This window comes from Polyodon spathula, chromosome 2 (assembly GCF_017654505.1).
Source record: "Polyodon spathula isolate WHYD16114869_AA chromosome 2, ASM1765450v1, whole genome shotgun sequence".
NCBI classification, from domain to species: domain Eukaryota; kingdom Metazoa; phylum Chordata; class Actinopteri; order Acipenseriformes; family Polyodontidae; genus Polyodon; species Polyodon spathula.
Genome location: NC_054535.1, coordinates 77,119,074 through 77,146,475, shown reverse-complemented (window position 1 = coordinate 77,146,475; position 27,402 = coordinate 77,119,074). Strand labels below are relative to the sequence as shown.

General features: G+C 39.7%; 1 protein-coding gene across 3 annotated transcripts in view; it reads left to right on the top strand.

Annotated features, from left to right (window-relative positions):
* The window catches only part of LOC121300874, a 32,760-nt gene extending 6,717 nt beyond the window's left edge, over positions 1 to 26,043 (top strand). The window contains exons 5-7 of one of the 3 annotated variants that reach the window (XM_041229832.1): positions 2,540 to 2,653; positions 5,582 to 5,655; positions 24,925 to 26,043. In XM_041229832.1, the coding sequence (XP_041085766.1) occupies positions 2,540 to 2,653; positions 5,582 to 5,648 (181 nt within the window). In that variant the 3' untranslated portion in view covers positions 5,649 to 5,655; positions 24,925 to 26,043. Of the gene's footprint in view, positions 1 to 2,539; positions 2,654 to 5,581; positions 5,656 to 11,849; positions 12,026 to 24,924 lie in introns of those variants that run through there. The other 2 variants (XM_041229841.1, XM_041229849.1) reach the window with 2 other exon arrangements.
* Positions 26,044 to 27,402: the final 1,359 nt, after the last annotated feature.

The window sequence follows — 27,402 nt, the reverse complement described above, 5'->3', positions numbered from 1 at the left end:
AGCGACTTTTCCCTGCATGAGTCCAAACCACCTCACAGGGGTCAAAATACAATGTTTGTTACGTCCGACTACTGGCAAACCATGGATGAACCACTATTTGACTCATACCACTTTTATTCCATTCCATAATAATGCCCCCCCCCCCCCCCCCCCCCCCCCCCCCCCCCCCCCCACACACACACACACATGTTTATCTATTACGTACTCAATTTATTTACTTTAAGAAGTGTATCTGCATCATAGCTTTTAGCAACACCCGTGTTTATTTCTCAATTTATAGATTACATCAACAGACTTTCTAGAGATTTAGCATCATAAATAATAGTGGGCACTTTTTTTTTTTTTTTTTTTTTTTTTTTAATACATTTGCATGAGTAGATTCTCTAAAGTGTTTATATCTCAGGGAAGAGATGTTTTTCTGCAGAGAACTACAACAGGAAATCTCTATTTCAACAGAACTTTAGATCAGGCGATTTGACAAGTAAACCCCATCCCAAAGGTTGGAGTTGTAGGCAATAAAAGTACATAAACTGACACAGCCTGTACCAAATGGGCGTTCTGAAAACAAACTTCCTTAATTGCTTGAAATGTGTTGGAAATGTGCTACATTTAATTTTAATGTTCTTAATACTAATTGTATTCCAGTGTGCTTCCTGTCCACTGATAAGCATGGTTTAAAAACAGTTTTGCAATTCAGCTCCTCGTGGAATAGAGGTTATATAATGCTCTTCATTATCTACTCATGGAACAACGCTGTGTTTAACCGCCTTGTGTTCTTCCCTGTTCTACAGCACAGGGATAGTTTAGGTTATAGCAGCAGAATTAAAATCTAGAATTGATATGTTTTCTTCCATTTGTCTTTCTAGCAGTTTTACAATAGTAAACTTTATAACCTCAGTCCAATCGTGTGCAACAATATATACGTTGTAAATAAATAAATAACATGGAGAACTAATAAACCCTCATTAAAGCAGCTGGAAAAGGTTTCATGAACCTGATCAATTAATACAAAATTAAAGAAAGCTTTTAAATATGGTTCTTAAAACATTCAGTCCCTAAGATTTTGTGAATTGGGCACATGGTGCTTGCTGAGTACCTATCCGAGCATGCTGTAGTTAAAATAGCAGTTAAAATGTCTCAATCTAGGATTTTCTGCTTCTGTAAGAATGATGCTTACTTTATACATCCGTGCTGAGGTCACAAACAGTCATCTGGATTCTTTGCCATTGTACCAAAGCCAATCCTCCGATTTAACCTTTGCTTGAATGTGGAGGTGTAGTTTATATAGAAACTGATAAACACCACATTCAATTAGCAATAGGACAGTCACACTTACGCTTCTTTCAACTTCATCTTTCGAGATTTAGAATTGCAATACTATGAGAATATGGCTTACCGTCAAAAAAAAATAAAAATAATTAGTTTGCTTTCATATTATGACAGCAAGATTAAATAGACCAGTATGTTTGTTTTTCAAGAATGTATGTTTCCAGTTTTTATTTAATTGCATTTTATTTTTAGCTTTAAGCCTAAGATAGAAGCTAAACAAATTTAGTAAGAGTTTAAATTTTTTGGATTTTATTTATATTCTATGATGTTTTGCTTGCTGATCTATCATATCCACTTGTGTTCTGCTGCTGCATATCAGGAGATTTCCCATGAAGCTCACAGATAACCTAATGATGGAGCTTGTGTTTTGTTAAGCAGAAGGGATGCTTGCAGCTCAGTTTGCTCAGTTCTATGAAAGTACCTAGTAAACAGGAATCCAATTAAAGTGAGCAAATATAATTTGGAAAATACATTTTCTTTTTTAATAGGAACATGAGACAGTCATTGAAAAACAGTACATCAGCATCACTAAGGTGTATGAAGTAGTTGGACACTGCTTGATGCTTAAGATTATTTTCTTTTTTATTTTCAAACAATTTATTTGGAGACAAAAAAGGTTTTGTCATACCAAAAAAAAATAAATAATAATAATAATAATAATAATTGGTAGGAGTTGTACATACCACTGTGATTTCCATTTGCTTCAACAGCTTGCTGAAGCAGTTAACTGAAATAAAGTTCTAGAACTACAGCACCATGGTTCTGTTTTCATGCTAAAGGTGTTCCAGGGTCAGCATGTTGTCTGTGATGGACAGAGCTAAACTGATAAGTGCAGCAATAGCTGCCTTACTACAATGAAGATGCTAGCTAATGTAACATTATGTATGCTAGGGACTCCTGGTGGGCCACACTGTGACAATGTGAAGCACATTATGTGGAAGCACAATACTTGACCAGTACTCTGTGAGTAATGCCTTATCGCTTCCATTAATGTTTAGTCTCCAAGTAACTTTGTGCCAACCCTATGCATTGTACAATAACAAATTATGTTTACAGTTTTCAGCAAATAAATAAACATTTTAAAAGTACTTTAATCCTTTTCTTTAGGGGCTAATCAGTATGTGACAATGAATACAAAGTTTTTGTTGCTTTTTTATCTGGTATGTAAAGCTAGCGTTCCTTTAGTTTCCTTTGCATTGTGTTTTTCCAGGGATGTGCTTACTGGAGCTGTGTTTGGCTGTCTTGGGGTTTTGGTCCTCATCTTTCTCTGCTATATATTCTATAACAAATGGAGGAGGGATGAACGACTCAGGGCATTCCTAAGGTAAAAATAAGCTAAAGTTTATGATTTCTACACCATTACTGTACCATTCATCCTCAAATCGACCTAAATCAGATGAAAGTATTGTTGGCTCAGACAAACACAAGGCTCTTTGGTCACAATTCTAATCAGGTGAAGTAGTCAGCCCCAGTGAAATCACACAGAACACCTGACTTCTTATTATTAAATGTGTTCTTATAAGCTCAATTTTAAAGCGTAGTCAAGGTGACTTTGATCTGATTTGACTTGCAGATCACGTGACTATTATCCAATTTGGCAATCTGGTTTTGGGCTGACTCCATCCGTCCGATTCCATAGTACACAGCCTTAAATAAGACTTCAAGCAAGAGCACACACACAGTCTGAGGCTAAACTCTCATTTAAGTCAAAGCACGATGAATGGAGTATGGTGTATGCAAGCCCAAACAAGGTTGTCTTTTCAGTCAACAAACTGTCAAATCATTCACCATGGAAAGGCAAATGTAAGCCTAGATATTATTTTGACACCAGTTCTTCCAACAAGTTGTTAAAAAATATTTCTAGAGAAAATGGCAATGCTTATTTGTTGTGCCCCCTATCTGGAGGATGAGGGCATTTAGAATGACTGCAGGTGGCATTGGGGACCAAGAAAAGCCAAAGGGTTTCTCTCTTTCATGTATGGTTGCCTATTGGTCCAGGATGCTTCTGTAGGTAAACTGTATGGACTGTGTAATTAGCAATTGCTGGGAACAGCTGGTGAAAGTTACAGCAAAGTGTTGATGAATAAATCACACTAGCTGATAGAAAGATTAAACATGGCCTGAGTAATTATCAGGCACATTCAATTCTCATTTAAAACAGACTGATTAATTCCTCTGATAAAGCATGGTTTGGAAAATGTATTTGGAACCAGGCCAGTATTCATAAATCCTGTTGCAAACTTATTGGCTTCTTACACAAAATAACTTAAACTATATACGGATAGGATGACTTCAGCGCCAGTTTGTTTTATTTATTGTGTTCGGCCATGATTTAAAGACTTAAAATGCTTGTAGAAAACGACAAAGAAGAAACAAAATCAGCAGTATTAGTACTCTGGTCATCCTTAACATTATAGAGTAGCTGTAATGACAGAGATGGTGGCTGTGTAGACAGGCAATGGGATACAAAGCCTTTCAATTACTGTCATTTGAATCTAAACACTTTTGGGGACTTTTGGGTTCTCTGCCTCATTATATGATTTTGAATCCATAACTATATTGCCTCTAAAAGGCTGAACTAATCTCCCAAAGAAAATGTGGCAATATTGAAGGAAATTGGTTTGGTGAAGATCACATTTTCATGAAATGATATGAGATCCAAAATATATATAAATATGAAAAAAGGGACTGTATGGTGGGCACACTGGGCCAAGCAATGTAATAAGTCTGCCACCTTTTAAACATTTAAACGCCTCTGTTTAGTTTACTAGTAATAAACATTTAGAAAATCCCTAAACTATGAACTACCATTAAGCAGCAGATAAGCCTGTATAATTCCCTATGTATCTATTTTTTCTATCTTACAAACATGCTTAGTAATGTAGTATATGTGAAATAATGTTTAATATCCAATTCAATGGATATTAAACATTACTCTCTCTCTCTCTCTCTCTCTCTCTCTCTCTCTCTCTCTCTCTCTCTCTCTCTCTCTCTCTCTCTCTCCTCTCCTCTCTCTCTCTCTCTCTCTCTCTCTCTATATATATATATATATATATATATATATATATTTTATATATATAGTTGTTGAAGGGAAAATTCAGTTTCTCATCCAATACATTTTTTGTTTGTGAGGTTTTTATGTATACTGTGTGTGTTCTGTGAAGTTAGTGAACACCTCCTAAAGTATGTGTTTCTCTACTGAAGTGCACAGAAAGGCTGTAATTTTAATCAATTTAGAATGGCGGCAGGCTGCTATATCCTGCCCCCCTGCTCCTGGCTTCTTTGTGAGCAGTGTTTAAACCTATTATCTCCTCAGGAGAATGGCAGGTCTTTAACTGGGCTTGGAAATAACCTGCTGGTACTGCTTTAATCTGGCAGGTGCAGAGAACTGCCAGGTCTGTGGAACAGGAAATGTCTTCTAAAGAGAAACATACAATAACGTATTCTCTAGAGGAGGTGTTTGTTGTATTGAGAAAGTGATAAGTATTAATTACGCAAGGGGCAGGTTTACCAAAGCATACTGATAATAAATCTATTGAACTAAAAAAGCGAATTACATTTTTTGCATATTTCGTTTACAAAGAAAGATAATGTCACTGAGGAACACACAACACACAGTTTACGTTTGCATACATATGAAAAAACTGATTTATACTTCTAGGAATTCATATCAGCGAGTCAATTTAAAATTTAAAAACTGCTTTCTGAGCTTGGACACAGTGCCATTTAAAAGACAATCTTCTCAAAACTGAAATTTATGAAGTGCCTCCAATCGATGACTGTAATAGAGTACCTGACTGTGTTTCACACAAAATAATAATTGTTTAGCAGTCTATAGCCTTTTTTGTGGCGCTTGAAAGCCTCCTATTACATTTTTCTCAATGAGGGGGAGATCACTGAGTTGAGATTTGCAAATTTCTGCATAGGGTGATATTTTAACTCTTTCAGCACTAAGTGTCTTTCACATGAAGATAAACCTTGGATTTAACTAATAAGTGACTTTTACTGAACAAAGAAATAACAATGGCCATGAATATATAAGGACCTACACAACATTAGCAGTCTGTTTAGAGTGGAATTCTCTTTCCTATACTGCAAATATTACTTTGACATGATCTGCATTGTTGAAAGAATTAGTGTAATGTTTTACACCAATCACTGTCTAAAATTACTTTACAGCATGTACTGTACGAAGTGTGTTCTGGGAGGTCCATTAAACTGTTTTTGTTTGTTGGTTTGTTTTTTCTCCTAGGCTCCCTCGTAATAATGGAGTGGCCCCCTACATGATCTTTGGTAATAATGGCGCTGACCCTTCCTAAGCAGCAAGTATGTCATACACTTTTTGTGCAATTTTCTATTCCTATAGGTGTTTTTGAAATGTTCTAATTTTATTAAAGTGTCCATAACAACCCTTTCTAATATGGATTACATTATTGTGGCTAACCCAATTATTAACAATGACTTTAATACCTTGATTTGTTTAATATGGATATGCACAGTTAGCATTGGCCTGACTGCATCAGAACAATAGAAAGTTTAAAAGCAGCATTTACTTTGTGTAATACCATAGTACTGTTTCAAAAGTCCAACAATTAACATCTAACACTAAGTGGTAAATAACAGCTTTATCAGGACTGTGTGGCTGAATTTAAATCCTGCTCAAAATAAAACAATATAGACTTTAGTTTCTTCCATGCACAAGTCTAATTGAAAATAGGCCTAATTTAAATATTTTCAGCAAGTCTAAAACAGTTATGTTGCATTGGTTTGACACTTGTGCAAGTTAGAAAGATAAAGCTGGCAGGGACTGTTTCTCCTCATCAGCAAGATCCCTAGTGAGCCCAGGCATTGTGGGAATGCAATTGGACATTCGAAATTAGAGAGGACAATTTGGGGTAAAATAATTAATAGTTAAAGATCTCCTGTAGGGCCATCTGATGTGAAATAGCTAAGTATGCTGTTTGTCAGCCCTCCTTAACAAGAAACACATTACCTTGTATACTTCAAGCTCTATAGATGTTGATTCCTTTCTTCTGCGTGGGCGGCAGCTTGAGTACTATTAAGTAATTCTGGAGTTTTTTCTCAGAAACACACAAGATTGTATGTGGCCTATAATTGTTGTGCTAATTGATCAAAATGCATGTTGTGTAATACACTAGCAGACAGCAATCATTTATCTTTAACCTTCAAAGCAATATGCTTCTGTAACTCTTTCCACTGAGATGCAACATTTAGCTTACCATATGTGACCAATCCATTTCATTAGTGTTTTGTTTCCTTTAACCAGCTGCTTTAAGTTAACATCGATATCAGAATTCCAGGAAAATGTCACACATTTCAACATTTGCAGCCTTTGCTGATACATATTTTTCCACTTTTATGAGTTCTAACAGCCATAAAACTCCAGTTTATTCAAAATGCTGATGATTCAGTTATCCATAAAGCTTTTATAAATCTGTTTTTATTTATTACATAGGTTTTTTGATATCTGTGCCATTTAAACGATAGCTGTTTTCTAAATTAAAAAATTAAAAAACATGTGTTTTCATTTTTAAGTTCTAGTCATATATAAAGCCCTCAAGGCAAAAAAATAAATCTAATATGGACTTGCTTTGTTTTACCTGAACTGTTGAGTGATGCCAAAAATACATGACTTTACATAAGCTTTGCTAAAATAAACCAACCCCACGTTGTTTTCCATTGTTTTCATACAGAGGGACATCAAAAACAAGAACAAAGTTCTAACATTTTAGCAATCTAACACCTAAAACATGCATTGAGTGCAACCTGGAGAGAGAATAAAAAAAAAAGAACTAAATTACTATTCATTAGTATTCAAGCCAGGTAAATAGTCATTTGACTTTGCAGGGGTGGAAATTAAACTGGGTTGTTAGCATTAGACATCTCGTTCAACTGCAAAAACTAGCAAGGTTTAACCATAAACATTGGTATATTATGTATATATAAAGACAGGGCAATGTTGACACTGCTTTGTAAATACAAAACTAATAGCCAAACATGTTTGTATTGCACAGAAATAACCAGACCTGTTTGAACTTAACATGCTTAAGTTAAACTCATGCACAGCTGTATTTTCTTAGTTGTAAAGCTTTATTTAGATAAAGGAACCTCTAACTTTATCACACTCTGGGACCTATACACTCTGTCCTTACCGAGTGGTGAGAAATAACACTATAAAAAACATAAAAGTGCCAGAACATGTACTCTGAGGTGCTGCCTTGTTTAAACCAAAAGTGAACACCTCTAATTCCAAAGCACTAATATTATTATGCTAGTCTAATTCTGGCCAGTGAGTGGCAACTGCAAGCAATTTGCAGAGATTGAAAGTGTTCTAGTTGAAGTGACCCAGGTTTTCTGGTTAAAGCACAATGATTAATTACATGAATGTCAGATTTATGTGCTTTTTGCTTTTATCAAATTCAGTTGATTTTCTGAAGTTAGTAAAGAAGAAATACATGACACGAAGGCAGCTGACTAAATTATTTGGTTGTAATTGAAGGTGCTGAATCAGAATCTTCAACATACCTACACATTGTTTGTGTGGAGTCATGCTCAAGTCACTATGTGGAAGTGATTAAAAAGCAGTTGTGAATTACAGGAACGCAGAAGCTACATTTTTTTTTTTTTTGGTTCCTGTGTCATTGCAAAAATCTGAAAAATAATAAATAGCTTCACACAGTTAAACATAATGTTGACCTGACAAAGCTATTTATGTATTGCAGCTTGTGGAACATTATCCTATTTGCTTATAGTTTCTGATGTAAGGCTTCCCTGTCAGTGAAGAGAACCATCTATTACTGACAAGAATGAAAATCCCACTAATATTTAATTGGCAATCCATTTCTATTTCCAACAGTCTCTGCCATTCATTTAATCTTCATTGGAATTCCAAGCCCAGTAACCCAGCTAGTATGTGAAACAATACAGCTCTGATAAACCACCAACACAGAGGCTCATATTCCCAGCACAGACTGCCACTACAGACTGATTCCTGTCAACTCCAGAACCTTAAATAGGAATGGCACATGATAACTGCAACTAAAGTGTTTCTGAGACAATAATCTACCATCCTAATGTACTACCCCCTGACTGTTAAACATTTAATTGACTCTATAGTTGTCTTTTAATTAAAAATATCCATGATTTAATTTAAGAAATTCTGTATTCCCAAGGATATGCCAAAATATGAACCACAAACAAGAGGGACTGAGGGATCAGCAATATTCAAAGTGCAATATGTCTAAAACTGTTGATAATGTTGCTTTGGATAACAGCATACACAAATGCAATGTAATGCCAAACATAAAGATGACTCCAAACACCCAGAAAAAATCAATGACTTCTGTCACCACTAGATGGCACCAACACTAAACCTTAAATAATATGACCAGTGCGAAGAAATGCACAGGAAATCATTTTGGGTTAGAACATGATTTCCAATTGAATGCATTTTAATCCAGTTACCACTCTATGATGCACATTTATGGAGTTTCCAAAAATAAAGCACAGTTTCCTCTTTCATTTAACGAATTGTAGTCTGTTTCACTTGAAAGTGTATTATTTCTCTGTGGGAGAATTAATTCACTGACTAAAGGATCTGTAAAGAATACAAATGAATGCTGTCAACTACTTAATTGGCCTCCTGGCTTTCTTCTTCATGTGGAGCAATAAGAAATAACACATCAAGTACTGGTTCTACAGCTGCAGAAAAACTGCTCTCCTACACTGGGAATGGGTTATCGTGCTGCATTCAGTAACATTGTACTCACTTATTTCTTACTGACGCATAAGAAGTGAAGTACACATATATATATATATATATATATATATATATATATATATATATATATATAGATATATATATATATATATATATATATATATATACGACTGCAACACTGAAATGTCAAAATATATTTTTATGGATTTGTATTTTTTTTGGTGGTTTTGTTTCCACAGACTTCTGGAACTTTGGCTACACACAGATGTCTCTTGTATCAGCAGTATTTTCTCTAAAAACCAAAATTGAGGGGCTAAATGGAGCCTAAATACTTCTCCTACTCTATTTTTGTGACCCCCCCCTCTCTCTGTCTCTCATTTTATCATTGCACTGAGGGAGGGAATTGTTCCCAGTTTTCAATATGCCATCCGCAAGCCACTGTTCCTTGGATTTGTTCCCTAAATTTTGATCAAAGCTCCTATTTTTTTGGCCTGACAGCTTTTCTAAATGTCATTGGTGGTCAATTAAACGTTTGTTGACTGGGATTATCTGATCCCTTATTTACTACAATTGTGGCAGCTGCTAGCTGCCAAACATCTTGATACTGTTGTCTGTAATATACTTGAGTAGTAAGTGCTGCTCCTCAACATTAGAATTTAACCCATTTGCAGGTGGGGCAAATCAGGGGACAAACTTGAATTGTCTACTGCAAATTCAGTTACAATGCACATAGTGTTTAGGGGAATATAAGACAGTTTACAAATGAGAGGAGACCATTCGGCCTATCTTTTGATAGTGATCCTACAATCTCGTCAAGCAGCTTCTTGTAGGATCCCTGGGTGTCAGCTTCAACAACATTACTGGGGAGTTGGTTCCAGACTCCCACAGTTCTCTGCGTAAAAACATGCCTATTTTCTCTTCTGAATGCCTCTTTATCTAATCTACATTTGTGATCCCTGGTCCTTATTTCTTTTTTCAGGTTGAAAAAGTCCCTTGGGTTGACATTGTCAATACCTTTTAGAATTTGTAATGCTTGAATCAGATTGTTGTGTAGTCTTCTTTGTTCAAGACTGAATAGATTCAATTATTTTAGCCTGTCGCATATGACATGCCTTTTAAACCCAGAATAATTCTGGTCGCTCTTCTTTGCTCTCTTTCTTGAGCAGCAATATCCTTTTTGTAGCGAGGTGACCAGAACTGAACACAATTTTCTAGATGAGGTCTTACAATGCATTGTAAAGTTTTAACATTACTTCCCTTGATTTAAATTCAACACTTTTCGCTATATATCCGAGCATCTTGTTGGCCTTTTTTTTTTAGATATGAACTGTGAGATAGGAAAGCACAATCATACTACAGTGCAACCCATTCTAACGAGGTTGCTGCGGTCCATAATTGGAGAATGCATTATTTGTGTTTTGCCTTATAACGAATATTGGCATTTTTGTTCCTGAAATGATTTACAATGGCCAAATTAATGTTGTAGCGTACTGTGAAAAATGAAGGAAGGAGACACACACAATTTGCAGGTGCTCGAATCCACGATTTATTGGAATGATTATTTCTGGCTCCTGTAGGCTGGACCACACCAAAAACAACAAACAGTCTTGCACATTCACACAGCAGCTTGTCTGACTCAGCTATTGGCTCTGTCCACGTTGATGTGGGCTTTCATGTCCCTGCCTACCCGGATGTCAATCAATCCCAGCTGAGGCAAGCTTACCCCTTTCCTGCTTACACACAATCACACACACACACACACAAATAAACAACATAGTCTTATGTAAATGGTTTTAAATAAGGTGATGTGAAGCAACAATAAGACCAAATGTTTGTGAGTCAAATTGCATTATGGGGGAAATGGGAGCCACAACCTTACCATGTTATAACTGATTCTGCACTGTAATGGGTCGTGTTATAACTGGGTAACAGTGTAATAATAACAATAGATGGATAAAACATGAAGTGGCAATGCTCCTAGGCTCTTGACGTGTTTTAAGTCATACTGTTTCAAAGGCCGCAGATACCTGCCTGTTTTCAGGCAGCACAATAGTTAAATATTCATAGTGCTATTTCATATTAATAACAAAAAAAATTACTGTATTCATTTTTATTATTTACCAGTGATAACTACTGTTCAATTATAATATCCCCACAGTGCTGCCAGAACAAAACCTTCCCATGAAGGAATAAGATATGTTTGTTTCAACCCAATAATCCCAGTACCAGTTTTACATTATAACTAAGACTGCAGTACACTGTAATGAGAAACTCCCGCTGACATAAATTATTTATTATTTATTTATTTATTTATTAGCAGGTGCCCTTAAACGATCCTGGAATTGTTACAAAATTATCACAGTACAAAGTATCGCTAAAGAGGATTAAATGATTGTGACGGAAAGATGAGTTCTGGTGATGAATCTTCCTCCCGACCTGTGAGGGCGCTGAAGAACGAGAGGAGAAGTATCTGGAAGGGCTGGCCTGACAGTTCGTTTCCGGGTCAGGGCAGTGGGTCAGCCTGGAAAGAAGCACGACTCTGTTGTAAGACCGTATTGATTTGAAAGGTAAACGAGAGGCAGCTGCAACCGTTTACCTAGATATCATGCGGGATTACATATAGGGGCCAGGGTAATGATGATCTTTTCCTTCGTTTGGGTAAAAGCTCAGCAGAGAGAAGGACTGAGAGAGGAGCTCTCGTGCAGAAAGAGAAAAGCGTATTGTGTATTGCGTTTTGGGTTTTGTCTGTTTTGTAATTGTCTGCGTTTTGCACCACCAGACAGTTAACTCACCTATCCGGAGCTGTCGACCAGGGTCAGCACAATTCGGATCACCACTGCACAGAACAGTCACAACATTCCTGTGTCTTCACGCACCACAAGCACATCTGCACTCACCCAGGACTGGTGACCGTGCGTTCGTTTTTGTTCGGGACTGTGCCCTGCTTTGTTATCCCCGCGCTTTACACATCGTTGCGTATAGCCGGGGATTTATTATTTGACGGTCACCAGACCTGGATTACAAATAAAAGCACTTTTTTTCCACTGAATCACTGTTGTCTGTTCATCAGTCCTGCACTGCATCACCACAACATCTGTTCCCCTTACCAACCACTTTGCCATAATGTTGTTGTTTTTTTTCCTTCAGATGTGTAGATCACAGCTTAGACAGATCTTAATTGAAGTGACTTGCGTCCAGTAGAGGTAAAACCTCCCTTGGCTTATTGCATATCCAATCGAATTCAAAGCTCCAAATAAGCCTTTTACAGGTAAGATTGGACTAGACATAAACATGCTGGGCCAGCCAATAATAACCCTGCTTTGGAATTTTGTTTGATCATTCTGGTCCATTGTGTTTAATTGGCATCCAGGCTACAAGGCTAATGGATTATGTAGAACTGCAGCAAGCTCGATGCCATCAGTGTGCCCTTGGGAATACTCAACACACTGAAGAAATTAATCTTCATTAGTGACAAGAAGGAAAGTAGAGGGCTTGGTTGACAACAGAGAACAAACACATTTCATTTACTAAACAGATGGTAGGCAGGAAGATTAACAGGTGCAAGCAAAGATCACTTCTCTGACACCCAAGCCCAATTTATAGATTTTTTGTTGCAGCGTAACACACACACACACAACTTTTAACACAGAAACAGAAACGGCAGTGACCTTGTACCTTGTGATTTTTTAAAAATAAAGTCTATCATTTTCTGACACTTGGGGGAAAAAAATTACAAAGTATTTTTCTGTTTATTTCCGTGTCCAAGTCCGTGTATAGCCTTAAATATCTACAATAAAGGTGGAATTTTGTGAGAATTTTGCTTGTCTGATTCCGATCCTCCTCCAAACTGAACATGTTCCATGGAGGGAGGGAAGTTGGAAGGGGATCTCAAGAAAATATAAATTCATAGACTTCAACACTTCTTGCAAATACATTTGACTTTTAAGATGAATTGCTTGGTCTTCTATCAATTCTATAAGTTGGGTTTTGTTTAAAAATGAATCAATACACGTTTTATCATTAATTGAATTCTATTCATGTCATTCGTTAGGAGAAAAGAGGGCAGGAAATAATAATTGACATGACAGAAGATAAAATAGTGGGCCATATTTTTGTTATGTCCAGTCTTGAATTAAGAGACCTTGAAATATATTGCTTTGTAGTTTAATAAAATAAGCAGGTGTTTTTTTTTTTTTCGGCTTAAAGAATCAGTGGTAAATAAAGATATTAAAGATGTATATTTCTTTAAAACTCATGGATGTTCAGAGTACATCATACTGTAACAATGAGAATTCTCTCCAAGTAACATTGAAATCGTACTATATTTAATAAAGGCACATTGAAATGCTTAGATACAGAGAATCATGACGGCAAATATGTTGTTCAAGCTTATCCCAGCCATGCTAAATTGGATTGAGATCTGGCTCTGTGGTGTCCTGGAAGATGCCTGAAGTGTCATTCTCCTCAAAACATTCTGGCGTGGAGGATGGGTGTATTGTTGTCTTGAAAGTAACCATTGCCATCATGGTCCAAGCACAGCATTGTTTGGTGGACTTGATCTGTAATTATGCTTAAATAAACTACAGCATTTGTGCGACTCACAAGGGTAATCAAGAGCATTCCACTGCAATATCCAATTGAGTGGACTGGACCTGTTAAAGTGGCAGGACAGTGTATTTTGAAATACATTAGCTGAGATGTAGCAGGCCTAATGTATACCAAGGTCAAGATCTGTTTGAAAAAGAAGCTCGCAGGAATTAAATAGCCCAAGGCCACGCAATTAATCAATTTCTGAGCTGGGATTCGAACCTACGACCTCGAACCAGAATGTTCTAGCTGGAGGATAATATTTCAATGAAGAAAAAGATGCAATAACTTCAGGCACTTGTGGCATTATGCTCTGCAGAATGTCGATTACATGTTAGGGTCTACAGAATGTCAGTTACATGTATTTTGTTTACAGGTTTCAGTCTCATTGACAACTTGCATACTATCGGATGGTCAATGATGAGGCCTGTATTCATGCCTTTGTTTATCAGAATTATACTGCAGGGTAATAATGAAGCACCTATCAGAGATCATTGGTCTGTGTAATAAAGTTTAAAAGAGATTATTAATGCTCTGTAGTCTTTTGAAATGAGATGGCTGAATTATTAAATTTTTATCTACTACTTTTCAAATGAAACGCATGTAGAAAGTAAATTTAATTGTGAGTTAGTACATTAATTAAATACAAAAAGTAGAATTAAGTTTAAATACAAAAAGTAGAATTAAGACCGCAATGCAAACTGAACTCCGGACATAAATGCAAGCGGCCAACAAATAGCTGTAATATTGGTCCCATTTGTACTGTAAGATACGGTCTCTAGACCAACACCTTATGGGAAAGCAGTCGCATGACAGAAGACTTTATACACCGTTAAGGTAATTTAAAGCACCATATATGCAGTCCATGGGAACTGTGAAACGAACCGTCTTGTTTATCATTAAGATTCATGGTAAGTACCGCATGTAATTAAACTTTTCTTTTCTTTTTTCGAACGATGTCGAGTTTCTTTGTTTTTTACATATTGCTTTCTTAACCAGATTTCTATTTTTTCTTTTCAGCTTTTCTTTCGTCTCATCGAAAAAACCATTGTACATATTTTGATCTACTGCGTCGTCTTCCTAACGGTACAGTTGTATGCTATTTTGGATTATCATTATCTTTCGTAGCTTTTTTGGTACACTTTAAAATAATGACCGCAATGCATAGGATTGCACAGGAGTAACATCTGAATAACAAATGTTTTGTTGTTATTTTGTAATGGTTTGACTAACCATGTGGATATCACCACAGGAATAGCACCTTATACATTTAAATTCATACTCATTTGCATCCATTGTAAAGTGTAGCCGCTTTTTTCATCTAGCTCTTTTACCGAAAACTGAAGTCCCTATAGTTTTAAATGCAGATTTTCCATATTGATCTGTACCTGTAGCAGTTCCTCAAGCTACTTCACTTAGAGCAACACACTTATCTGAAAGCAGTCTCATGACATTAGTTATATAGTGCTGTAGGTGAATTAGAAATGTAATTAGAAAGGCAGCACTAAACAATAAAGAGGCAGGGGAATTAGTCTTAAACGAAAGTTGCTATAGCCAAGATTTCCTGATAGTATCTCTAATTAAACTATTTCTGCTGAAAACACCTTTAATGTCTAATCACTAACGACATAAAACAGAAGCCGTTATATAAATACCAAACAGTTTTGCAAATGCCTCCATTTTAAGAGTTATAGTCTTAGGATATTAAAGGCTTTACTATAAATTTATAACACTGTTTGTAACATTGCAAACCCTTTCCAAATGCAATGACAGTGCAACAGCTCTGTACTTATGTTCAAATGCGGCTGAGGGGTAGCTACAATGGTATGAGCAGAAAATGATCATTTGGGGGGTGAGTCAAGTGATTATGCGCTTTCTGGTTTGAATCCTGGTTGTGCTGAGTTAGGGGTACACAGGGAGCTCTTCACTGGGTTGGTTATCCTTAGTGCAGCACAAACCCAGTTGTCAGGTCCCAGATGAGGCCAAACAAAGACAAGTCAGGTTGAACTTTATCAAATGATATGAACCGATACTGAATGGTCATCCATTACAAGGCCATTTAATTTAGGTCAGAAATACTATTCTTTTTTTTATACAGACCAGTGAGTTAATAATCTTTCAAATGTACAATTCTTAGCAATTTCTAAATGACAGCCTATTGCAGTCGTATTTGAAATCATTCTCATCCATTCATCCTACTTACTACGTGCTCATACTGGACTTTACTTGTATAATTATTAAACCTTTATTTTACTAGGAAATCACATTGCGATTAAAAGGCCTAGCCAAGAAAGGTAGAAGCAATAGAATAAAATATTATTACAATACAAAAATACAAATACAGAAATAAAATACTTTTAAAACACAGCCATACTTAATACAATAAACAATCAGTTAGTGACAATCAATACAGGTGTAATTGACTACTTAAAACAAGCACAGCTCTCAGTTAAAGAATCATGCAGATTACTCTTGAAATGTACTAAAGTTATTTGGGATGGCAACTTAAGTTTAGACTGTAAGTCATTACAAGACCATGGAGCAAAATAAGGAAATGATCTCTTAGCAGCCTCAGTACACACTTTAGGAACCGTAAAATACAAAAATGAGTGTAATCTAAGACTGTAGTTACTACTAGCGAATGTAAAGTATGAATTTATGAACAGAGGTAGCTTACATAGTATAGCCTTGTATAAAAAAATCGACCAATGCTTATATTTTTTATATAAGCAAATATTTTAATATAAGTTCACTGCTCTTAGTCAAACATGTTCTTACATGTAATTATTTACTGTATTCTCTATTTTTTTGCTGTTATCGAATTTCATCTCTGTAAATCCAGGAATATTTGCAGCCAAAATATTTGGCGAATCACACCCAGAAGACCAATTTTGCTCCAGAAATGTTGGAGACCTGTTACCTTTAAAGTTGTATACTACTTCATAATACTCTAGACACAACATGAAGACCTGATGATGGTTAATATTATATAATTTACTGACAGGAAATTAATATGAAAATCAATCAACCAAAACTGGTTCTCATGCAAGAACTATACAAACATTTAAAGTGCTGTATGCAGTGTATAGGCCAACTAGTGCAATATTAATTCCAAGACAGAACTGAATGCAAATTCTGATATCATAGTAAACCAACAGAATACTACTAGAAAGTATTTCCCAAAGTTAAAACAGTTTTTTTTTTAGCATCTTAAAACCAAACATTCTATTTTTTTTATTTACAACAGAGAGGGTCACAGAAAAGCTATGTGGAATGTTTAAAATAAACAAATAAATAAATCGCCACCCACACAGTTAGAACATGGATTTTACTGAATTATACTCTACTGTAGCAAAACATGAAAATGAATACATTTACAGTGGCTTTTATTTATTATTTAGAAGAGAGTCTAAATTGTACCAAATACGAAGATATTGTACTCTAAACCAATCTGAAAAAACAATTTCAAATCCTTTTTTTTTTTTTTTTTTTTTCTAAATGGGAATATCACTTGTGCTGGTAGTGCGGCTTTCCTTAACTGCATTCAATATCCCTGAAAGAGAGAGTTTGTAGAGATAAAACATAAGCCAGTTTGCATGCTTTGGCTTTATTGTGGATGTTTTCAGGTCCACATCAATATCGGTGCTGTCGGTTACTTACTCCCTCTAGTGGTAGGATGAATTTCATTTGAGTCAACCATGGGTATCATTGTTTACGGCAAAAAACATTTGCGATTTTTTTTTGATACGTGAAAATCACATACTAAAAGGCTTGCAAATATTTCTGAATGTGATATTTTGTAATGAAATACTTTTTACTGTGATATTTTGTAACAATCTTAAGTCACCTTGGATAAGGGCGCATGCTAAGAAATAAAACATAATAATTAAAAAAAGACAATTCATTATGGATCATTGTGGCAAAGTGGCTAGTGGAGGGGAACAGGTATAGCGGTGATGCGATGCAGGAGTGACAGGCAGACAACAGTTTCCAGTGAAAAGGTGCTTTTATTTATAATCCAGGTCTGGTGACCGTTAAATAATAAATCCCCGGCTATACACAACAATGTGTAAAGCGCGGGGATAGCAATAATAGGGCACAGTCCCGAACAAAACGAACACACGGTCACCAGTCCTGGGTGAGTGCAGACGTGCTTGTGGTGGGTGAAGACACTGTATTTCGTGACGGTTCTGTGCAGTGGTGATCCGGATTGTGCTGACCCTGGTCGACAGCTCCGGATAGGTGAGTTAACTGTCTGGTGGTGCAAAACGCAGACAATTACAAAACAAACACAACACGCAATTCCTCTTTACAACGAGAGCTCCTCTCTCGATCCTTCTCTCTCCAAGCGTTTAACCCAAACGAAGGAGAAGACCAGCGTTACCCTGGCCCCTATATGTAATCCCGCATGATATCGAGATAAACGGTTGCAGCTGCCTTATTACTTGCAGCTGCCTCTCGTTTACCTCTCAAATCAATACGGTCTTACAACAGAGTCGCGCTTCCCTCCAGGCTGACCCGCTTCCCTGACCCGGAAACGAACTGTCAGGCCAGCCCTTCCAGATACTTCTCCTCTCGTTCTTTAGCGCCCTCACAGGTCGGGAGGAAGATTCATCACCAGAACTCATCTTTCCGTCACATATCCCACCGCTCAGAGTGGAGCCGAAGGAACACTCGGCTAAATCTACCTTCCCCATTACTCCCCCCTCCCGGGAAAAATAATCCGCATTTTGGTGGTCTTTCCCCGCACGGTGTACCATGTGGTACATGAAGGGCTGCAATGCCAGATACCACCGAGTTATCCGGGCATTGCTGTCCTTCATTGTGCTTAACCACTTGAGTGGGGCGTGGTCTGTGACAAGATCAAATGAGTGTCCCAGCAGGTAGTATCGTAAAGAGTGAGTAGCCCATTTAATGGCCAAACACTCTTTTTCGACTACGGAGTAGTTGCGTTCCCGAGGTAACATTTTTTTACTGAGGTATAATATCGGGTGCTCTACTCCAGCTACTTTTTGGGACAAGACTGCACCCAAACCTACATCCGATGCGTCGGTGTGGAGGATGAATCTCTTGGTGAAATCCGGTGTGATAAGAGTGGGGGCCTGGCAAAGTGTACGCTTAATAGTATCAAACGCTCCCTGACACTCAGCTGACCATTTAATTAAATTTGGAGCACTCTTTTTGGTGAGGTCGACTAACGGGTTAACCACTGTGGCGTACTCGGGGATGAAGCGGCGGTAATAACCGGCTAAGCCCAGTAGTGACCTCACCTGAGTCTTGGTTTTGGGGATCGCTGCATCAACCAAAGCCTGGATTTTGGTGACTACAGGTCTCACCCTTCCATTCCCCATTAAAAATCCCAAATATTGAGTCTCTGTTTTGGCAAACGCACATTTCCTCAAGTTAGCTGTCAGCCGGGCTGCCCTTAGAGACTGAAGAACGGCTGCAACCCTAGCCAAATGCTCTCGCCAGGTGGAGCTGTATATCACCACGTCATCAATATACGCTGCTGCATATTCATGATGTGGGCGTAAAACCTGGTCCATCAGTCTCTGAAAGGCAGCGGGCGCACCATGTAGCCCAAACGGCATGGTTTTAAAGTGGAACAGCCCTTCTGGTGTTGAAAATGCGGTTTTCTCTCTGGAGCTGCGGGTTAAAGGGATTTGCCAGTATCCCTTCGTCAGGTCCAGAGTGGAAATAAACCTCGCTTTTCCCAGTCTGTCTAAAAGTTCGTCGACCCGAGGCATAGGATATGCATCGAACTTAGCAATAGCGTTCACCTTTCTGAAATCCACACAGAAGCGGTTGGTGCCGTCTTTCTTAGCCACTATGACGATCGGACTGCACCACTCGCTCCTGGAAGGCTCAATCACCCCAAGCTCGAGCATATCCCATACCTCTTTGCGAACGCCACTTCGTCGACTTTCCGGGATCCGGTACGGTCTCTCTCGCACTGTGACACCTGGTGGAGAGATAATGTCATATTCAACTAAGTTTGTTCTGCCGGGCACGTCAGAAAAAACATCGCTGAACTCCTCAATAAGCTTACGCAGCTCTCTTTGCTGATCCGGAACCAATTGTTCCCCCATAGAAATCGCTCTTGTGCTCGGGGTCTCTGGACAGGGACCTAAATCATCCTCCATATTGCCTGGGGCTATAAATAAGACCTCCCTTGCCTGCCAGGGCTTTAACAAATTGACATGATAAATTTCACGTTCATTTCGGCGATCGGGCTGTCTAATTTCATAATTTACTTTCCCTATAGCCCGAATCACCTCATACGGCCCCTGCCATTTAGCACACAGTTTCGATTCAGATGAGGGAAGTAGCAGCATTACCTTGTCCCCTGGTCGAAAGGTTCGAATCCGTGCATTTTTGTTGTAATGCTGCTGTTGTCGGTGCTGAGCCGATCTGAGGTTGTCTTGGGCCAAACGACCGACCAAATCCAGCCGATCTCGTAGTAGGAGCACATACTTCACTACATTTTTAGACGAGCCTTTGTGCTCCTCCCACCCCTCTCTCAGCAGGTCGAGAATGCCGCGAGGCTGCCGGCCGTACAGGAGCTCAAAGGGGGAGAACCCCGTTGAACTCTGCGGCACTTCTCTCACCGCAAAAAGGAGGTAGGGAAGAAGCGATGCCCAATGTTTCTGCTCCTGTGTTACAAATCGCCTCAGCATCGACTTTAAGGTCTGATTAAAACGTTCAACCAAACCGTCCGATTGTGGATGATAAACGGACGTCCTGATGGGACGTATTTTTAATATTTTGTACACCTGCTGTAACGTATTGGACAAAAAATTGGTTCCGTGATCAGTCAAAATCTCCTTGGGGATCCCTACTCTAGCCATAATCTGCGCTAACTCGGTGGCTATTGCAGCTGCACTAGTGGACCTCAATGGAACTGCCTCTGGGTATCGCGTTGCATAATCCACCACTACTAATATATGCGTATACCCAGAGTCAGAAGGTAGCAATGGGCCCATTATGTCCATTGCAATGCGCTCGAACGGAGTGGAAATAATCGGCAGTGGGATCAAAGGAGCGGGGCGCACTCGACCTGGCGCTACTCGCTGGCAGTCTGGGCATGTGGCTACATATTTCGACACATCAGTATGAAGACCGAGCCAATAGAATCGAGCCAATATTCGCTCCCTCGTCTTCTCGGCTCCGAGGTGCCCCGCAAAAGGGATATCATGCGCCAGCCTCATGACCTCGGTCCGACAAGACGGGGGAACCAATAATTGTGTTACAGGCTGTCCTGTGCCCGCGGCTAGGTTTACCCTATATAGTAATTGCCCCTTTATACTGAAATGTGGATATACTAGCGGCCCAGCGCCATCAACATCCTTACCTTCAATGGACCGGACCTGCCCCCAAGCGTGCACCAGTGACGGGTCGTTCTTTTGGCCCCACACTAGGTCCGCGCTTGAGTACCACGGGTCCGGTATATTGAGAGGGGCTGGAATAACCTCTGCCCTAGTCGGCCCAGTAACCTCGCTCTCTCGGTCACACTGCGTTCCCACTCCCTTCGACTGGCGTTTGTTACCATTACAGCACTCTCCCACCAGACCCCAGCCTTGTCTCAAAGACGCTCCCTCCCATTTCGCGGTCCGTCTCTCCTTATTTGTTTTTCTAGGACGGAACAGAGGGGAAAACATTTCAGGATGAAAAGGAAACACATCACCAATCCGTTCCTTTTTCCCTTTTTCTGCCACGTTTACGTGTGTGGCTGAGACTGCCATTATTTGCACCAATTCTTTGAATTTTGGCCAGTCTCGGCCCAGAATAACTGGGTGCGGCAACCTTTCCGCCACCCCGACTACAAGGTGACGTTTTATCGGTCCTACCGATAAATATACTTTTAGGGTGGGGTATGCCGCCGTGTCTCCATGGATACAGGAGATGGCCACCTGACCTTGTGGCCGCCACGACACACCGCCCAAGAGAGCTGTCCTGATCAAGGTTTGCTCACACCCTGTGTCCACTAACGCGTGGGTTTTCACATTCCCTAAAACCACGTCAATCAGACAGGGCCCCTCCCAACCGTTTTCCCCCTGCTTACCCGTTCCAGGTGTCCAGTTGCATGCAGCCACGTCACACTCCATAGCAGCGGGGCATGACCTGGCCCTATGTCCTGGCTGGTTACACCTAAAACAGAGTGGAGGGACAGAGGGGGCATAGGTTAAATATCTGTCCCGCTGCTGGTAGGGCAACGGGGCAGGGGCAACACCTCTACCCCAGCTGGGGGCCATCCTTGGTCTCCATGGGGGGGAGGCAAGGGGGCCCAACGGGGTCGGCGGTCTGGGAGGTCTGGGTGCCGGGACCGAGGGTGATGGTGGTGGTGTTGGAGGAGAGGGAGGGAGAGGTTGGTTCCTGAGCAGGGCAGGGGCTGACAGGATCCCGACCCGGGCTGACGTCAAAGAGTCCTCAAAATCTTCGGCCAATTTGACCGCCTCCTCCAGGGTGTCAGGGTTGTGGCGCCGTACCCACGCCTGAGTTTCGGCGCCGACCACATGGCAGAATTGTTCCACCACAATGGCTTCCCCCATTTGTTGAGCGGTCTTCTTCTCTGGGGTCAGCCAATGGACCATGTGGTCGCACAACCGCTGTGCCACCACCCTGGGGCGTGTCTCCGGGGCTCTCCGGTACTCGCGGAACCGCCTCCGGTGGGTCTCCGCGGTGATGTTGAGACGACGGAGGATAGCCTGCTTGACTAGGTCATAGTCAGTGGCGTACTGGTCGCTCAGGGCTTGGTAAGCTGCCTGCGCTTCCCCGACCAGGCAAGGTCCTAGCTGGCTTGCCCAGAACTCCCGAGGCCATCCCGCCGCGGTTGCCAGCCGCTCGAACGCCACCAAAAATGCCTCCGGATCATCCTCCGCCGTCATTTTCATGGCCCGTGCCTTCGGGGCCGACATCAATGATGTTCCGGTAGGGGTCGCTCCTGCAGCAACGATCAGCCCTACCTGTTCAATGAGCGCCGTATAGCGCTCCTCCCTCCGTCTCTCCTCTGCATCCCGTCTGGTCTCCAGTGCCTGCAGCAGCTCCGCCAGCGCGTTGCGGTCCATAGTCCCGTGTTCTGACACCACGTGTGGCAAAGTGGCTAGTGGAGGGGAACAGGTATAGCGGTGATGCGATGCAGGAGTGACAGGCAGACAACAGTTTCCAGTGAAAAGGTGCTTTTATTTATAATCCAGGTCTGGTGACCGTTAAATAATAAATCCCCGGCTATACACAACAATGTGTAAAGCACGGGGATAGCAATAATAGGGCACAGTCCCGAACAAAACGAACACACGGTCACCAATCCTGGGTGAGTGCAGACGTGCTTGTGGTGGGTGAAGACACTGTATTTCGTGACGGTTCCGTGCAGTGGTGATCCGGATTGTGCTGACCCTGATCGACAGCTCCGGATAGGTGAGTTAACTGTCTGGTGGTGCAAAACGCAGACAATTACAAAACAAACACAACACGCAATTCCTCTTTACAACGAGAGCTCCTCTCTCGATCCTTCTCTCTCCAAGCGTTTAACCCAAACGAAGGAGAAGACCAGCGTTACCCTGGCCCCTATATGTAATCCCGCATGATATCGAGATAAACGGTTGCAGCTGCCTTATTACTTGCAGCTGCTTCTCGTTTACCTCTCAAATCAATACGGTCTTACAACAGAGTTGCACTTCCCTCCAGGCTGACCCGCTTCCCTGACCCGGAAACGAACTGTCAGGCCAGCCCTTCCAGATACTTCTCCTCTCGTTCTTTAGCGCCCTCACAGGTTGGGAGGAAGATTCATCACCAGAACTCATCTTTCCGTCACAATCATAAAGTGTGAAATTCACATAGTGTTGACCATGCTGGTGTATTTTTTGTTGGAAACTTATTTGACCTGCTTGTGATATTTGCAATAACTTTTGGTGTAAACGAAAACATGTTTGGTGCTGTTTCCAATCTGCTTGTGGAATAACAATAGAGTGACTGATATCAGTTAGATTTTGTAATGTTTTATGTGCGTGTCTCTGTTATTTACCTCAACACATCATTCAGGATTTGATTTCAAATGTGTTTAAATCATCAGTAAACCAGCCAATTCAGAACCATGTAGCTAAACATTTATTTTAGCCTATATGGTAATAGACAAAAGTGTGATAAGAATCGGTACACAGTAAATTGTGTAGTAGCAGGAATATAATATGAAGGACAGCTCAGAATCCAGTGGGCACCATTGCCACGAAGCAGGGTTACCGCATTACATTGCAAAGAGCACCTGTGATTTTCAATAGATAACAGGCTTTTATTTCATTTTGTAAAATGGTTATTTCTGAAAACAGCAGTTCACGTCTGGAATATACTCCCCCATGTATTTGAGAGTGTTGCCATGGATGATGTAGACCTTGCAATCAGTTTACATTTCAGTTTACAGGTTCTAGCTGCGCCACTATAAGCATCCTCCCTCCTTGAAGCCTTGTTTGTGACATTTGTGCTCTGTCTTCTACCCGGAGCTGCAAGCTGCAGGACAAAAACAAATAATCTCACTTATATCTCAGGGAAGCAAAGCAAAAATGTAAGCAAAAATGGGGTTCTACCAAAAAAAAAAAAAAAGGGAGCACCACATATATCAACTGCCTGGCACTAAAGACTATTAGAAAACCCAATTAAAAGGAATAACCACAAACACTTCAATGTAGACAACAGCTTCATATAACAGACACACGGTTTGCACCACACAGCGATATGACGGACAGAGGAGCCCATACAGCAGAGTGTCTGTTAATATCAGTCTAGTAAACCATAACCTTTAATATCAGCTTTAACAAAGATCTCATGAGAAAAAAAAAAACAAGAAGCTACAATATGTATTTTAAACGTGACTGAGTTTAATGGTGATAACTTGCCTTCTCACTCGCTAAAACTAAAATATATCTTTTTACAATTAGCCTTGCTTATTTACATGCTGCATGATAGTCTTTACCACTCGTCTGACTCTGACCTGTTAATTCCTCTTGGAAATCAGCATGCAATTGCAATCGTCTTGTGCTGATTGCATATGATTACTGGCACCCACAGTGTAATGACACTACTTCACTGCTGCAAAGACCATTTTCACAATATGCTTTCTAACCACTACAAGAGCAACCTTCAGCAACCTTCAAAACCATCAGCTGCCATGGTAGATGTCAAAGAAATGCTTGCAGGTAAGTCAGGAAACAAATGACCTACACACTGACCTACTAACTATTATTTCTTTAGGTACTTAAGTCAGTATTGTTTCTCAGTTTCTCCTAGTACAGCAGAAAAGAATGACAGCTGTCAGGACTCATTGATCTTGGATTCATTTCAAACCCCAGTCTCCAGGAGGTTAAAGCAGCTATTTCCACCATCTGGACCACCCCGCTGAATTAAATGCAGTCCTTGTAAATACTGATTTCTACGTGTTTATGGTTAACATGCCTTGTGTTCAGCATTTAGACCAACAAAATAATGTTTGTAGTTATATTTTTCTATTTTTATGTATTGTTATTTACAGCTGCACTCCCTACTGGGGTAAAGTTTTGGAAAGGAAAATACTGTATACTGTACATTTAATTTAGGGGATTGCAAGTACATGTTTTGCTTATATTGTTTAAAACTGTAAGTAGTGTTTTTTTTTTTTTTTTTTTTCAGAAGTATAATGTGCAGATAACAATTTGGAATAAAAATATATTTTTTGTAAATCCTGAACTATAGTTACCGACAATAAAAATAAAAAGTGAAAATGAGAGTTCTTGGACATACTGTACAGGACATATTAGAATATATATTCTGAATATCATACTATCTTAATAGTGAGGTACATGACAGAGGCAAAATAACAGTATACCTGCTATCTGCTATTTGTCTGCCTGCTTTCAAGGTCATGTTTCTGTATTTAAAGAAAAAAACTTTGGCAGCAAAGTAAAACCCTTCTGAAATAAATTGTATTTAAGAAAGCAGCCACTTGATCTGTGAATGCATGCTAATTATATTACGCTGTTAGTGCAGTTACCAATCCCTTTGCTTTAATTGTTGTGTATGTCTGTGTGAGCTGTATGACATTTGCAAGGACGTTGCAAGAAATAATCACTAGTCTCTTTCTGAGTTGCCTTCAGAGTCCAAGAATGCTTTGTAGAGATATACTTCTGTAGGAAGAGAGCTTTACCATCTGGTAAGACCCATCTCATGAAATTAACTGTCATGAGCCTATTAATCCAGATACAACTCCCATTTATTATTTCCATACCTTTAATACAGTGAGACAGCATGTTTTTATAGTACTGTACCAGACACTATGGCTGAATGTCATAGGATTGACAGTATTATAGTGATGATCTTTTGTTAGCAGTAACCTTTTTCTTTATAACTCTTGCAAAACTGAAAGAAGCAGTCAATAAAATAGAAAGCTATGTTGATCACATTGTTTGAACAGAAACTTGTGTGTTATTCGGTGGGCATGAATGATGGCTTCTCCCCCTACTTCCCTCCTACCAATAACATCTGCTAATCCCCTATTTAAACCCCAAGCCTTGAGTTTGCTCTCTGTCTTGTGTTTATTTTTTTTGGTTTTCGACCATCCTCCTCTCCTCCACTACTACGTTTCGTCTTCTATTTGGCTCTCTACCTACAACAGCACCCTCCTCTGCAATGGTCTCCCTCTTGGGGGTAAGTGAAACTCACTTCCCAACCTTAAAAGCCCAGCCGCGGCTGGATTCATCCTACACAAGGAAGATTCTCTACGAGTCAAGGGGGATTCCTGGCCAAATACTAACTATCTAGGTCACCCTTGGGGAAAGTATTGCTTGCTTCCCAGCCATGGAGACCGATCGGTACGATCTCACCTCTGCGAGGGCGGCTCTCCGCGAGCCAAGGGGAATCACATTACTCTTCTCTAAGTTATAAGCACATATCTTCTATTATCAATTCCTGAGGTCCTTTCCTCTACACAGTCCTCAATCATGTCAGTGAATTTGCTGTCCTACAATTAAGTGATGCCAGTACCACATCTTACAAACCGGATTTGGGTTGACCTGTGTTACCAGGGTTTATGGACCAGCTTTCATCATGCAAAAATGATTTCTATCTATCAGGATGTTAACATGTGGGGACGTATATCGTTATATTTTTCGGGACCCCGATACTTACTGTAAACTGTATGAATGTGAACATAATTGCATAGACAGAAATCAAATGCATGTCTGGTATGAACAGAATAATTCCTTCATTCACAAAATGTTTCTATGAAACAGGTGTGCAATTGAAATGTACAATACGTACTGTTGTGCTCTTAAGTCCAATTAGGTGCTGAGCTAATTGTGCATTTTATATAAAACTGTATGTACAATGCCAATGGATAGCAACCCTGTTGTGTTCATATGTGTAGAGGAATCCAACAAAAGTTTTATCTGGCTAACTATTGTTATGTTGCATGTGTTCATTTCATTTGTGGCTAACCCAAACAGCTAAATACGTGTGTTTTGCCATGCAGGTTTCACTAGATAAAATCCATTCTGTTATGGTAGAAATTGAGGGCTTAAAAATTTGGAGGTCTTGAATCACAAACAAAAAGAGTCTCTATAGCAACCCAACCAAAACCTAGACTTTAGGCCCCAAGGTGTGGTGAGTGTGATAAGCAAATCTGTAATGTAACTATGTGGTCAACATAAACATAATTAGATAGGCATTTGTTGTTTCAAGACCATATCGAATAATATAAATTCAACCACAGCCTTAAAAATATC